This window comes from Diceros bicornis, chromosome 35 (genome assembly GCF_020826845.1).
Source record: "Diceros bicornis minor isolate mBicDic1 chromosome 35, mDicBic1.mat.cur, whole genome shotgun sequence".
NCBI lineage: Eukaryota > Metazoa > Chordata > Mammalia > Perissodactyla > Rhinocerotidae > Diceros > Diceros bicornis.
The window spans coordinates 14,071,299-14,084,116 of NC_080774.1; the positions used below are offsets into that span (position 1 = coordinate 14,071,299).

A 12,818-nucleotide genomic window follows, 5' to 3' on the forward strand; every position below is an offset into this window, starting at 1 on the left:
GGTCTTCATTTGCAGCTCGGGGGGAGCGGGGAGAGAGCACATCTGTCAGGGACCCCTAATGGCTCACAGCACAGATGCTCTCTCCTGCTCCTCCACACCATCCGCTGAGAGGGTGGGTTGGTTTTTAATATTACAGTCATTATACTAGAAGGGCTTCTGGTATTGGGGTTTGCTTGATGGCCCCCATGGTTCCTGACGTGTGAGGCTGGGTGAGCCACCAGTTCCCACGTGCCTTCCAACACCAGAGGGTCTGTCGAGAATCCTCTCACACTTGGGCCTCCCAGGAGAGCCCTGCTCATTGGCCGGCCAAGATGGGGATGGGGTGAACTATGGCGACCACTGATCTGCAACCTCAGCCCCAAACCATCACGCTGGCCGGCTTTCTAGAGCAGCTGCTTGTCATTATAAATTCAGATAACTTATATAATCTGTGCGTCTCGGCCCTACCTGGTCTGGCTCCTTCCCACCTCTCCAACCTCATCACCCATGACTCTCTCCTTTGGTCCCTCTAGACCAGCCACTGGTGGCCTCGTGGTCTCCCTGCTGCACCCTGCGCCTTCCTCCTCAGGCCCTTTGCTGTTACTGTTCCCTCCTCCTGGGACAGTTTTCCTCCTATGTTCTTCTGGCTGTCGCCTTCCCATCATTCAGCTCTCGCTCCAGTGCCACCTCCTCTGAGACCACGTCACCTCCCTGTTGACCGTGGTTGCCCCCAGCCTGCATTATCACACCACCATTTTATTTCCTTCCCAGCGTGTACCAGGATCTGAAATGATCAGATGGTTCTGTTGACTTTCCCTCTCCCCTGCTGCAGTGGGGACTCATGAGGACGAGGACCCTTAGGTCTGTCTTGACTCACAGGATACACACGATCGATATTATGGGCTGAATGAAGAGCCTCGTGTAAATTAAACCCACCCATAGAGCTCTCCTCGCGACCTCTCCTCTCTCCCCAGTTCCCCGGCCGTTCTTCAGGACCTCTTTGCTTACGGGGCAATGCTAGACCCTGAGAATGTAAGAATAAGTAAGACACTGTCCTAACCTTTGTCCACTCTTATTCTCTGCAAATGAAACTTGTTTTTATATTAACCTAACCCAAACCTAGTTAAGAAGGCAAATCGCTTGTCCCAGAAACATACATCTCATACGCTCCAACTCCTACCATTAATAGTAGTAATCATTAAAAATTCGACTTGTCCACATTGCGCCCTCCCTTTATTAACATGAAATACTCTTGGCCCACAATTCTAGAATTGCGCTGTCCAGTATGGCAGCCGCAAGCCGCATGTGCCTATTTACATTTAAATTATTTAAATTTAAAATGCAGTCCCTCAGTTGCACTAGCCACGTTTCAAGTCTCAGTAGCTGCACATGGCTGGTGGCTACCGTGTTGGGCAGTGCAGGTATAAAACATTTCCATCATTGTAGAACATTCTAGAACACTGTTCTAGAACATTCTTAGGACAGAGTTTATCCATCCACCCAATAGTCTGGGTCACAGGCAGCTGCCATTCTGCCCATTTCTCAGATGGAGAAACATAAAAGCAGGCACTTGTAAGAACTCTTACTCGGCACTGCAGAGTAGAAAGGACACCGGCCTTGAGTCAGCAAATCTGGATTCAAATCCTGGCTCCTGGACTTACTACCTCTGTGACCTTGGACAAGTGACATCACTCTTTGGAGCCCTCAGCTTCCTCATCTCTAAAATGGTCTTTTTTACCCTCTTCAGGTTATCAGGAGGTAGGAAGGCCGGGTATCTGGTGGCTGGGTATTTGCTAGGACCAGCTGTGTCAGAGACAAGGAAAGGCTTGCTGAACTGTTTTCTCCAAAGAACGCAGCATTTGGCCAACTCTGTCTTTTCCATCAGAATAGGAAGGAGGAGTCCTTCCTATTCCAGAATCATCTTAACTAACTTCTGGCTCAGCCTGCGTAGCCAAACCCCTGGACAACAGGTTTCAATAGAGCGAGATTCCATGAGCTCTCAGCCCCAGAACAGGGCAGGGTCCGGGAGGGCGGACAAAAGTAAGACAGGGAGTTTTCTCTGACATGAGAGCCAGGAGGAGTCAGGATGCTTTTTGTGCCATTAAAATCCCTCTGTTTTCTGGGCCGTGAACCCAGCACTGTTGCTCTCAGAGTGGTTTCCCATTGATTACGTCTTCTTCCCTCCCTGAGGTCACCCACTCCCCTCTCTCCCCTCCACTCCAAGCAGACATCTGTCTACACCAGGGCAGGTCTGGGTTCCCAGGCCTGAGCCATGGTTCCTGCAGCACACCATTCCATGTGTAAAGGCGCAGCACTTCTCGAAGAGCCGGCTCCCCGCACGGCGGGGCTAGAAGGGGTTAAAGCAGTGGTTCCCAACTAGGGGGACATTTGGCAGTTTCTGGAGACATTTTTGGTTGTCACAGGTGAGGGGGGTTGCTACTGGTATTTAGTGGATCAAGGCCAGGGATGCTGCTAAACATCCTACAGTGCACAGGACAGCCCCTGAAACCAAGAATTATCCAGCCCCAAATGTCAGTAGTGCCAAGGTTGAGAAACCCTGGGTTCAATGTTTTAGGGCCCTTGAGTTAGCTCCCTTACTGTGATGGGCTGAATTGTGCCCCTCCTAAAATTTGTATATGGAAGTCCTAACCCCTAGTACCTCAAAATGTGACTGCATTTGGAGAAAGATTCTTTAAAGAGCTAATTAAGTTAAAATGAAGTCAGTAGGGTGGGCCTTAATCTAATATGACTGGTGTCCTTATAAGAGGAGGGAGTCTGGACACACACACACACACACACACACACACACACACGAAAGACCATGTAAAGACACAGGGAGAAGATGGCCATCTGCAAGCCAAGGAGAGAGGCCTCAGAAGAAAGCAACCCTGCCAACACCTTGATCTTGAACTTCGAGCCTCCAGAACTGTGAGACGATAACTTTCTGTTGTTTAAGGCGCTCAGCCTGGGGTACTTTGTAATGGCAGCCCTAGCAAATTAATACACCTAGGGACCCATTTACCTACAGTTCTGGGCTCTTTTGAGAGCGTTGTTGCATCCATTCAGATGTCTCCCAACTTTTTACCATTCCTCTAATTATTAAGGATACTTCATTTTTTTAATAGGGGGTTCAGAAGTCAAAACACCAAAAACAGAGTATGGTGACAAATGTCCTTCCCTCTCCTGCCCCCAGACACCCATTTCCCCTCCTATGAGATAATAATATCATCTCTGAATCTTTCCATAGCTATTGTATATACATACAAGCAAATGCATGTGTATGTTCTTCCTGCTCATCTTTATATATTCAAATAGCAATATTCTACACACAGTTCTCATCTTGCTTTTTTTTACTTAACCGTCTATCTTGGAGATTGTTCCTGGCAATACGTACAGAAAACACAGCATCATGGTTAAAAGCCAGGCTGCCTATGTTCAAATCTGTTTCAGAAACCCTTTGCCCTTTACCAGCTGTGTGGCCTTGTAAGTTACTTCACCTCTTCCTGCTTTCCATTTCCTCATCTTTAAGGAGATAATAGTAGTGCCTACCTGTATTTTCAATTGCTGCCTAACAAATTACCACCAATTTACGGCTTAAAGAATACCCATTTATTCGTTCACAGTTCTGTAGGTCCGCAGCCCGGTGGGCTTGACTGTGCTCTCTGTGTAGGGTCTCACAGGCTCAAAATCAAAGTGTCGGCCAGGCTGGGCTCCTATCTGGAGGTTCTGGAGAAGAATCTACTTCCAGCCTCATTCAGGTTGTCGGCAGAATTCAGTTCTGTGTGGTTATAGGACCGAGGCCCCCATTTTCTTGCTGGCTGTGGGCCGAGGGTCACGTTCAGCTCCCAGAGACCACTCTCTGTTCCTTTCACGTGACCTCTGCCACCTTCAAGCCAGAAATGGTTGTGGAATCCCTCTCCGCCTTCACATCTTTCTGACTTCCCCTTCTGCCTTTAAAGGGCTCATGTGATTAGATTAGGGCCACCCAAATAATCTCCCTTTTGATGACCTCAGAGTCAACTGATTAGTAACCTTAATGACGTCTGCAGAATCCCTTTTGTCATGTAACATAACATAATCCCAGTGAGCTATCTCATCATATCACAGTCCTGGGCATTATGGGGGGCAATCTTGGGGGTGCACAGCACACTGCCTCAAGGGTGTTTTGAGGATCCAATTGCACATCTCATAATATGCAATAGATAAAAGTTAACTTTTAACAGCTGGATTTTTGTATTGTGGGAACTGTTTAGATTTATTAGGGATTTTTTTTTTCCGGGATTCCTCTAAGGACGCTTTGGACAGCTGTGAATTGTTTAGCCCCCTTTGACCCATTGATGCTGTGGTTCTCCAGGACTCAGCTTAGATGTCCCTTCCCCCCCGGTCCCCTTAAGGCAATGTTAGTTCCCTCGTTATTTCCCTATGGCCCCGTCTGTCCCAGCACTTAGCACACTGCTCTGTAATTATCGGGATCATTGCTCCTCCACTGGACCATAAATTCCAAGGGGCAGATGCACGTCTGTCTCATTCACTGACGCAGCCCACCTCTTAAAAAAAATCCTTACAGTGACCCTGTGAGGAGGATGGCCAGGTTTGCCTAAGAAAGCCATTTTACAGATAAAACTGAGGCTCAGGGGGGCTCTACAGTTTGTCAAAGGTCACTGGTCTTGTGGGTAGCAAAACTGGTACCCAAACCCTGCTCTTTTGACTTAAGACATAACCATAAGAACATCAGCTAATATTTCTCAGGTTTTCTTCCTGTTTATGTGTCTAGTATGCAAAGTGCTTTATTTGCACCATTTCCTTTGGTCCTGTCAACAATACTATGAGATAGGTATTGTTATTATCCCCATTTTACAGATGAGGAAACTAAGGGTCAGAGTCACCCAGCTGGGGAGCAGGAAGCCAGGGAGTGAGCCCAGCGGGTGCTCTGTCTACAGCTGGTCCTGAAGAGGTTGATCCTTGTCTCATCATCGGGTTTCACTGGAACAGAACACAAAGCCAGCAACAAAGACGCTGATCGTTAGCAATACTAACATTCTCTAATGTTTAGTGTGCTTTGTGCTTTTAAAAAAACTTACCTCCATATCTGTCATTGCCAAGAAGATTCTAGAGCATGTAAGCAAGAAAGACAAGCAAGAAATTGTCTTTTTCTGGAGGCACCGTGACATCATGGAAAGAGCACAGACTCTGAAATTAAACTTAGGTTCAAATTCCGACACCACCACCTTCTGCCTCTGAGACCTTGATTGACCTCACTGAGCCTGGTGTCCCCATCTTTAAAATGAGAATATCAGGACTTACCTCATAACCCTGTTGTGAGGGTTAATTAAGATAACGGGTCAAGTGCTGGCTGGTTAATTATTGTTATTCTAAAGAAGATAGCATTAGCAGTTATCTGTTTATAGGTTAAAGCGAGCAAGAAAGTCAGAATCTAACCAAAATCAGATGGGACAAAATACCATTTACTAAATTATACTCCTGAGGCCTTAGGGAGATGTTAATAGGCATTTTATAAAAAGGTGTTCCATATCAGATAAGTTTGGGAAATGCTTTAAACATTATCCCCTACTTGCGTATTAACATAGTAAAGGCTCTGAGAAGTCCTGCAGCCAAGAAACTAATTTCACTTGGTTTTCCCTGACGTTTTTCCCACCTTATTAACCATGAAACACTTTTATTGAGGAGCACAATATGCTTCAGAATCTAGTTCGGGGGTTGTAAACTATAAACTCTGGACCCAGTGCTTGTTTTTGTAAATAAAATTTTATTGGACCATAGCCATGCTCCTTCATATATGCTGCAATGGCAGAGTAGTCACATCAGAGTCTTTATGATCCACAAAACCTAAAATATTTACTGTCTGGCCCTTTAAGAAAAGTTTTGCTAACCATGGTCGAGAGTTTGAATCCATTTACATTCCTACTTCTAGGTTGGCCTTTGCAGGAAAGCTTTGTCTAAGGGGGGGACTCAGTATTCTGCAGCAGACAGACACTTTGGGAAATAGAAAACCCCAAGGGGTGAAACATGGCCAGTGTCTCCGCTGGAAACCAAGAGAAGTGAGTTTGGCCAAATGGCAGTTTCGAGGACTTGACTATTTGAAATCATCAGGCTAATTTGAGTTTTACCCCAGGACAACAGGTGATCGTACTCAACCATAGGATTTGTTCTTTCTTTTCTCTGCTTGAAGTTTGTAGCCCAGGTGCCCACTAATCCCTGGAGAAGTGCTGAAGCCAGAGATGGCGAACAGCCCAGGAGCTGCCATTTACCAGCCTGTGCCCGTGTCAGGCATCACTAATCAATCACGGCCCTGCTTCACCCAGATTCAGCTTTCTCAATGTGCAATCCAGACAGTCTCTGCCAATCAATGTCAGTACATAGGACGAAGCCTGAGCCTTTACCTTCAGTTCTTCCTTGTAAAGAAAATGGAACATTCCAGCATCTGCAGAGCTCTGTGGCCTCTCAGCTGATTGGATGAGGCCCAACCAGGTTATCAAGGATAATCTCCTGTATTTAATCACATCTACAAAACACTTGCACAGCAACACCTAGATTGGTGTTTGATTGCATAACTGGATCCTGTAGCCTAAATTGAAACAAAACTACCATCACAATCCCCCATTAAACAAGATACCAACTGTGGGTCTGAGGTCAATGTTTTATTGTGTCAGGGAAGTATCCATGAACTCCAATTTATTGAAATCTTTAAAATAAGAAATGGTTGTTGAATTTGGTCGAAAATCATTTGATTTTTCTCCTCTAAACTGTTAATTTCCTATCAAGCCTTGCATTCTTGGAACGAAACCCACCTGATCGTGATGTATTATCCCTTGATTTGTTTCTGGGTTCTGCGTGCTACTATCTTACTTAGGATTTTCGCATAGGCTGTCATCAGTGTTCCTCTCCCTCTCTAGGTGGCTTCCCAGAAGTTGCTTCTGTCCCTTTCACTTACATCTCATTGGCCACCATTCAGTCACAGTCGCTGCATGGGGACCTGGGGAGCATCTTCTTGTAGCTGGGTGCCGGTGGATTTAAGCAAAAATCAGGATTCTTATTTCGAAGAAGGAAGGGGAGAATCGACCAGCAGTCTCTGTCCCAGGATGATTATCCCTGGTTTGTAGATGAGGGACCCGAGGCTCAGCAAGGTGTGTTCACTTACCCAGGGTCACACAGCAAGTCTGAGCACGGCTATGGCTTGAGACTTGGTCTTCCAGATGCCAAGTAAGGTGCCCCGAGGACCAACAATAATAATATAAAAAATATTGTATGATAGTATAATAGAATAATAAACAGCTAAGGTACTGTTCTAAGTGCTTCATAAACATGAACTAATCCTCACAACAACACTCTGAAATAGATACTCTTACTATCTCCCCTTTGCCGATGAGGAAACTGAGGCACAGAGAGGGTAAATGACTTGCCAAGGGCACACAGCCGGTAAGTGGCAGGGCTGGGATTTGAACTGGGGCAGTCTAGTTCCATAACCCCCACTCTGAACCATTGCACAGTCCTCTCCGCCCGTCTTTCCCCACCTCCGTCCTCCTGACTCCGTTACCCCAACTCAGATGGCAGCAGCGGTAACTACTCTCTCTGCGCTGGGAACAGTCAGAATCGCTCCCACCAATCCAGGCACCACCCGCCCTCACCTCCCAGCGCCTCTGGTCCACAGCCTCCTCCCTCTGTCTCAGGGGCCTGCACATCATTTTTTGTTGTTGTTCTTGTTTTGTTTTGTTTTTTTCCTTTCACTCGGTTCCCTGGGAGACTTTCAGAGGCTACATTCTGCCACCAAGGGACACCACAGGGACAGGGCCCGAGCAGGCACCTGGGATTTCTCGAACCCCAGCCTCCACCTGGGGGCGGGGGGGGGGGGTGCCTTTTGCATTATTTATTTATTTATCCAGTCCTGCTCAGCTCCACACCCCCCAAGCTGTTGTTCCCCACTGGGGAAGATGAAAAACGGCTTCAGACAATGGAAGACACGGCTTGCCACATGGCCCCCGCAGTTTAATTTACTTTAATTCATTTTATATTGAACCAAATGATACTGTTTGTTTTTAATGGCAAACACTCAGCACGGAGGAGGGGCGGCCAGGCCTCCTCCTGGGGAAATTAGGAACACAGCTGCTATTTAAACTCTCCCGCCACCCCCCCCGCCCCCTGCACTGGGCCTTTGGAAATCACTTTCCAGGTTGAAAGATGATACCTTTCACCGGCTCAGATGGTCACGGTGGAGAGCAGAGCGCTGGCCTGACCCCTCTTGGGGTGGCCGCCCCATCCCAAGGCCCTTCTCTGGGGATAACTGGATACACAGGAACATGCCTGCTGTTGGTGCCCCTACTCCACTGCCCATCACTGATAATTCTGGGCAGGCACTTGGCCCAAACAGGGCCCATCGGGTCCCCTCTCCCAGGAACCAAGGGACACAGAGGTTGGGTGCGTTCATTCATTCAGCACCTGGGAACAGCATCGCTGGTCAGTCTGCATTTTAGCCACATCCCCAGGTGATTCACGTGCATGTAAAAGTTGGAGAAGATTCAGCCAAGAGGAGAGGCCCTTCTACTCTGGCTGTGATGTGGCCCGGTGGTCCAGCGCTCCTTTGAAGCCTGAGATAACCCAGAATCCTTCCATGGCAAGGTCCCTTGTCGCTTAGGTGGGCCAGTGTCAGTTTCAGCTCCTTGTGAGTAGAGAACTTAAAGGTATCCACCAGCCCCGCTGACAGAGGCTGGAGGGATTCACAAGGCTCTGGCCTGCTTATGGCTTTGGGAGGGGGCAAACCGCAATGATTAATGTCCAGTTTGAACATTCCAGAGGCCCCTCCAATCCCTCAGAGGTGGGGCTACACCCCTGCCCTCTTGTTCACAGACTGTTAGAAAGACCTTCTGGGCCGGCCCCATGGCTTAGCAGTTAAGTGCGCGTGCTCAGCTACTGGTGGCCCGGGTTCGGATCCCGGGCGCGCACCGACGCACCACTTCTCTGGCCGTGCTGAGGCCGCGTCCCACATACAGCAACTAGAAGGATGTGCAACTATGACAGACAACTATCTACTGGGGCTTTGGGGGCGAAAAAAAAAAAAAAAGGAGGAGGATTGGCAATAGATGTTAGCTCAGAGCCGGTCTTCCTCAGCAAAAAGAGGAGGATTGGCATGGATGTTAGCTCAGGGCTGATCTTCCTCACAAAAAAAAAAGAAAGAAAGAAAGACCTTTTTAGTCTACAGACGAGGAAACCAACGCCCCAAAGTTGCTGGTTCCAGGTCACATCCTTTATCCTCATATACTCATTCTACAAGTATTTCTTGGACATACAGAGTGCCAGGCCCCATGCTAGGCGTGGGGGCGACCCAGACCCAGGACTTTCAAGCTCAAAGCTCACAGTCCGATGGGATGGCAGGCAGGGAAGCAGTAACTCCAGGGCCCTCTTGGAAAACAGACAAAGGGCACATAACCCAGCCCCCAGCAAAGTCTTCCTAGATAAGGGGACCTCGGGACTGAGTTTTAAAAGGATGGGTGGGAGTTAGCCAGGCAAAGCCAAGCCAAAAGGGCATGTAGGGAGAAGGGACAACGGGAGTCACAGAACAGAGGTGGGAAACAGTTTGGCGTGTGCATTTTTCCAGATAACTGTTGAACATCTCCTCCCCACTGGACTCAGCTCCAGGAGGGCAAGGATGATGTCTGCCATGCTCATGCTTAGGCACAGGGACACGCAGTAGGTGTGCAGTGACTCGCAAAGGAACAGACGAGTGCATGTGAGTGGTTGGTGTGAATTTGCATGCAGGGCAAGGCAGGGAGGCCCCGGCCCCTGGCTCTCAGGCCCACCCTGCCCTGCCTTTCCACACCACATCATGGGTATGTGGCGGCAACTCCTACTCCGGGGTGCTGCGGGGACTAATTAGCCGGCTAAGCAGTGATTATTCTGCTCTTCTCCAGCTAAATGATTAGGGCAGCAGCCAGGCTCCCTGAGGTGGCCTCGGAGGCGGCGTCCACTTCACCTCCTCCCTTAGAGGGGAGGCTGGAGTTGTGAGGGGGCTGCCGCTCTGCAGGTTTTCCGTTGTTGGCTTCCACTGCTGTGGGTGGGGCTGTCCTGCTCTCGTATTTCCCCTAGATGTTCCCTGGGGGAAGGAGGGGGCTTGGAACTGAGACTTGGCCCAGGAGAGCCCACCACTTCCGCTTCTCAACTTTCAGCTTGTCCGAAATGTTCCAGAGTTGATTGGAAAGAGCCTGGGTTCTGGGGGCAGGTGGATCCCAGTCTGAACCCTAGTTCTGCTATTTCCATCCATATCACCTCTGGCCAGTCACCTCCCTGTTCCATGCCTCAGTTTCCCCATCTGTAAAAAGGGAGATAATGATGCTTACCTCTCAGGGTTTTAGGGGTGATTTGAGGTAAGCTAAAAATAAATTGAGACAACACAGGTGGAAGTGCTTTCAGCAATTCCTGACACGTAGTGGATGCTCAATGTGTGTGTTTTTCTTTTTGTTCGTTCTCCCTCGTGACCCTCACGAGTCAGGACTCTGCTCGAGGTCGGAGGTAAAGGCCAGGCCCTGTTGCTCAGCGGCTGAGAGCCCACTAAGGCTTGGCAGATTTCTGGCTCTTCCTCAAAACCTAGAAGTGCCAAGGTCAGACCTTGAATGGGCCAAAGAAAGAAAGAAATATTACACTTCCCAATTACCTATACGCCCTCAGCCCTGGGCCGGGTCTTGGAAAGGCCAGGGTTTGAATCTGGCTTTGCCACCAGCTCTGTCTCCTGGGGCAAGCGAGTTCACAGCTTCGAGCTTCCATTGCCACATCTGTGTATGGGACTGATGGGTAATATTACCCACCTCCAGGAGGAGCCCGGGGAGGAGCAGACGAGGTCATGGAGTTAGACGGCTTAGCACAGAGTTTTCGGTGCCTGCTAACTCTTTGCTGTGAGGATCAGGTCTTTCCTGCCTTCAAGGTGCTGATGGAGAGATGGGGGAGAGACAGACAAAAGAAAAAGGACAGGACAGAGAGAGAGGACCCCAGAACAGAGACTTATTCCCTGCGGTGTCCTTATTCATGGTCCCTGGCACATCACAGCCCCACGGCAATCCGTGCTGAGTGATGGCAGCAGAGATACAGGGGGCAGCGGGATGGCGGAGAGGAGGAGGGGTGGGCTCTCTCTCCTTGTGGGTTTCGCCGTGTTGCTGCAGGCCCCTGGGCTTGGCATTACCAGAACAGACTTGTTCCCACACTAGGTAAGGGGGGGAGGAGGTTCCTGCAGCCAGCCTTCTGTGTCCAGGGCTTTTCCTATTTTAACAGGAGTAACCGTCATCCCCAGGGTTTCAGCGCACTGTCTGTAATCTTGAAGCCGCTCAGGGGCGAGGGAGTCTTGTTGAACGCCTGCCTGGCCCTCGCCTCTCTTCCCTGCCTGACGTCCCATCCATCACTTGCCAGGTGTTTTGAACTTCTCTTGGTCCCTCTCCCCCCCACTCCCCCCTTCATGCTCTTGTTCTGTCACCTCCGGGCCTTTGCAGTGGCTGTTCCTCTGCTGGGAACACTCTCCCTGGCCCCCAGCCCCATCTGGCTGACCCCTAATGGCACCCAGGTCTCTGTTTACACCTCACTTCCCCTGGGAAGCCTGGACCTAACCCTGGCCCCAGGTGGGATTGGGAGACTTGCCTGCGTGCTCCCGTGGTCCCTGGGTTACTTCTGTTTTGCATGCATCGTGGGATGTTGTGATTGCTGGCTTGTCTCCCCCACTAGACTTCAAGCTTGGTGAGAGCAGAAACCAGGTCTCTCGTATGTTTCCTTGTATCCCTAGCACAGTGCAGAGCACATACTAGGCACTCAGAACACATCGGTTGAACTAAGGAATTGGTTGAGAGTGTCACAAAGGCATATTTACTCTGGAGCGGGCGGTGTGCAGTCAGTGGAGAGAGCCTACTCGGAGTCAAACAAGCAAGTTCCAGCACAGCTGTTCCACTTATTAGCCATGGGACTTCGGGTGAGTCCATAGACTTTGCTAAGCCTCAGTTTCCTCATCTGTAGAATGGGGATAGTAATCATAGCAATGGGAAGCTTAAAGAAGATCGTGCATGTGAATGAAGGCTTCCAATCACTGCAGCTCAATAAGTGGTTGCCACGATTTATTATTTAGTGAAAAAATAAAGTAAGGAGAGGAAAGGGGGTCCTGGAAGGCATGACGCCGCCCCTCCCGCTCATCATTCCCTAGGAGTAAATGATGGTAATATGGTCATTGCAACATTGCAAAAGCCAGTGACAGCTCACAGACTAATGCTAAGCACCATCCTAGTCTCCTTACATCTATCCATCCATCCATCCATTCATTCATTCAACCACTCTTTTTTTTTGACCACCTACTCTGTGCCAGGCCCTGTACTAGGTCCTAGGGATATGGCAATGAATAAGACACAGTATCTGCTTTCAAGGGACTTAACATAAATAAGATGGTGAAATAAATAAGCAGTGTGTCAGGTGGAGAAAAATAAAACAGAATGTGTAGTGGGGGCTGCTCTTTTGAATAGAGTGGTCAGGGAAGTCCTCACTGAGAAGGTGACATTTGTGCAAAGGCTTGAAAGAAGCAAGGGAATGTGCCATTCAGATATCTGGGGAAGAGTATTCCAGGCAAGGGAGATAGCATGTGCAAAAGCCCTGGGGTGGAAGCATGCTTGGCAAGTTCAAGGAGCTGCCAGTCAGCATTATGGCTGGAGCAGAACGGGGGCAGAGCCAGCTTGATGGGTATGCAACCTGGGTGTGCAGAAGGGCCCCACACTTCATTTAATGCTCTACTGCTGGCATCTTGAAATTCTTTTTTTTTTTTTTAAATAATTTTATTTATTTTTTCTCCCCCCAAAGCCCCAGTA

The 12,818-nt window shown here is 49.0% G+C and overlaps 1 protein-coding gene across 6 annotated transcripts in view; it reads left to right on the forward strand.

The window, feature by feature from the left end:
* The window catches only part of RNFT2 (ring finger protein, transmembrane 2), a 66,553-nt gene that overhangs the window by 25,472 nt on the left and 28,263 nt on the right, over window positions 1-12,818 (forward strand). The window contains exon 8 of one of the 6 annotated variants that reach the window (XM_058531506.1): window positions 6,894-7,373. The exons of the other annotated variants lie outside the window; for them this stretch is intronic. Coding sequence (XP_058387489.1) covers window positions 6,894-7,100 — 207 coding nt within the window. The 3' untranslated portion in view covers window positions 7,101-7,373. Of the gene's footprint in view, window positions 1-6,893; window positions 7,374-12,818 lie in introns of those variants that run through there. 6 annotated transcript variants of the gene reach the window in all.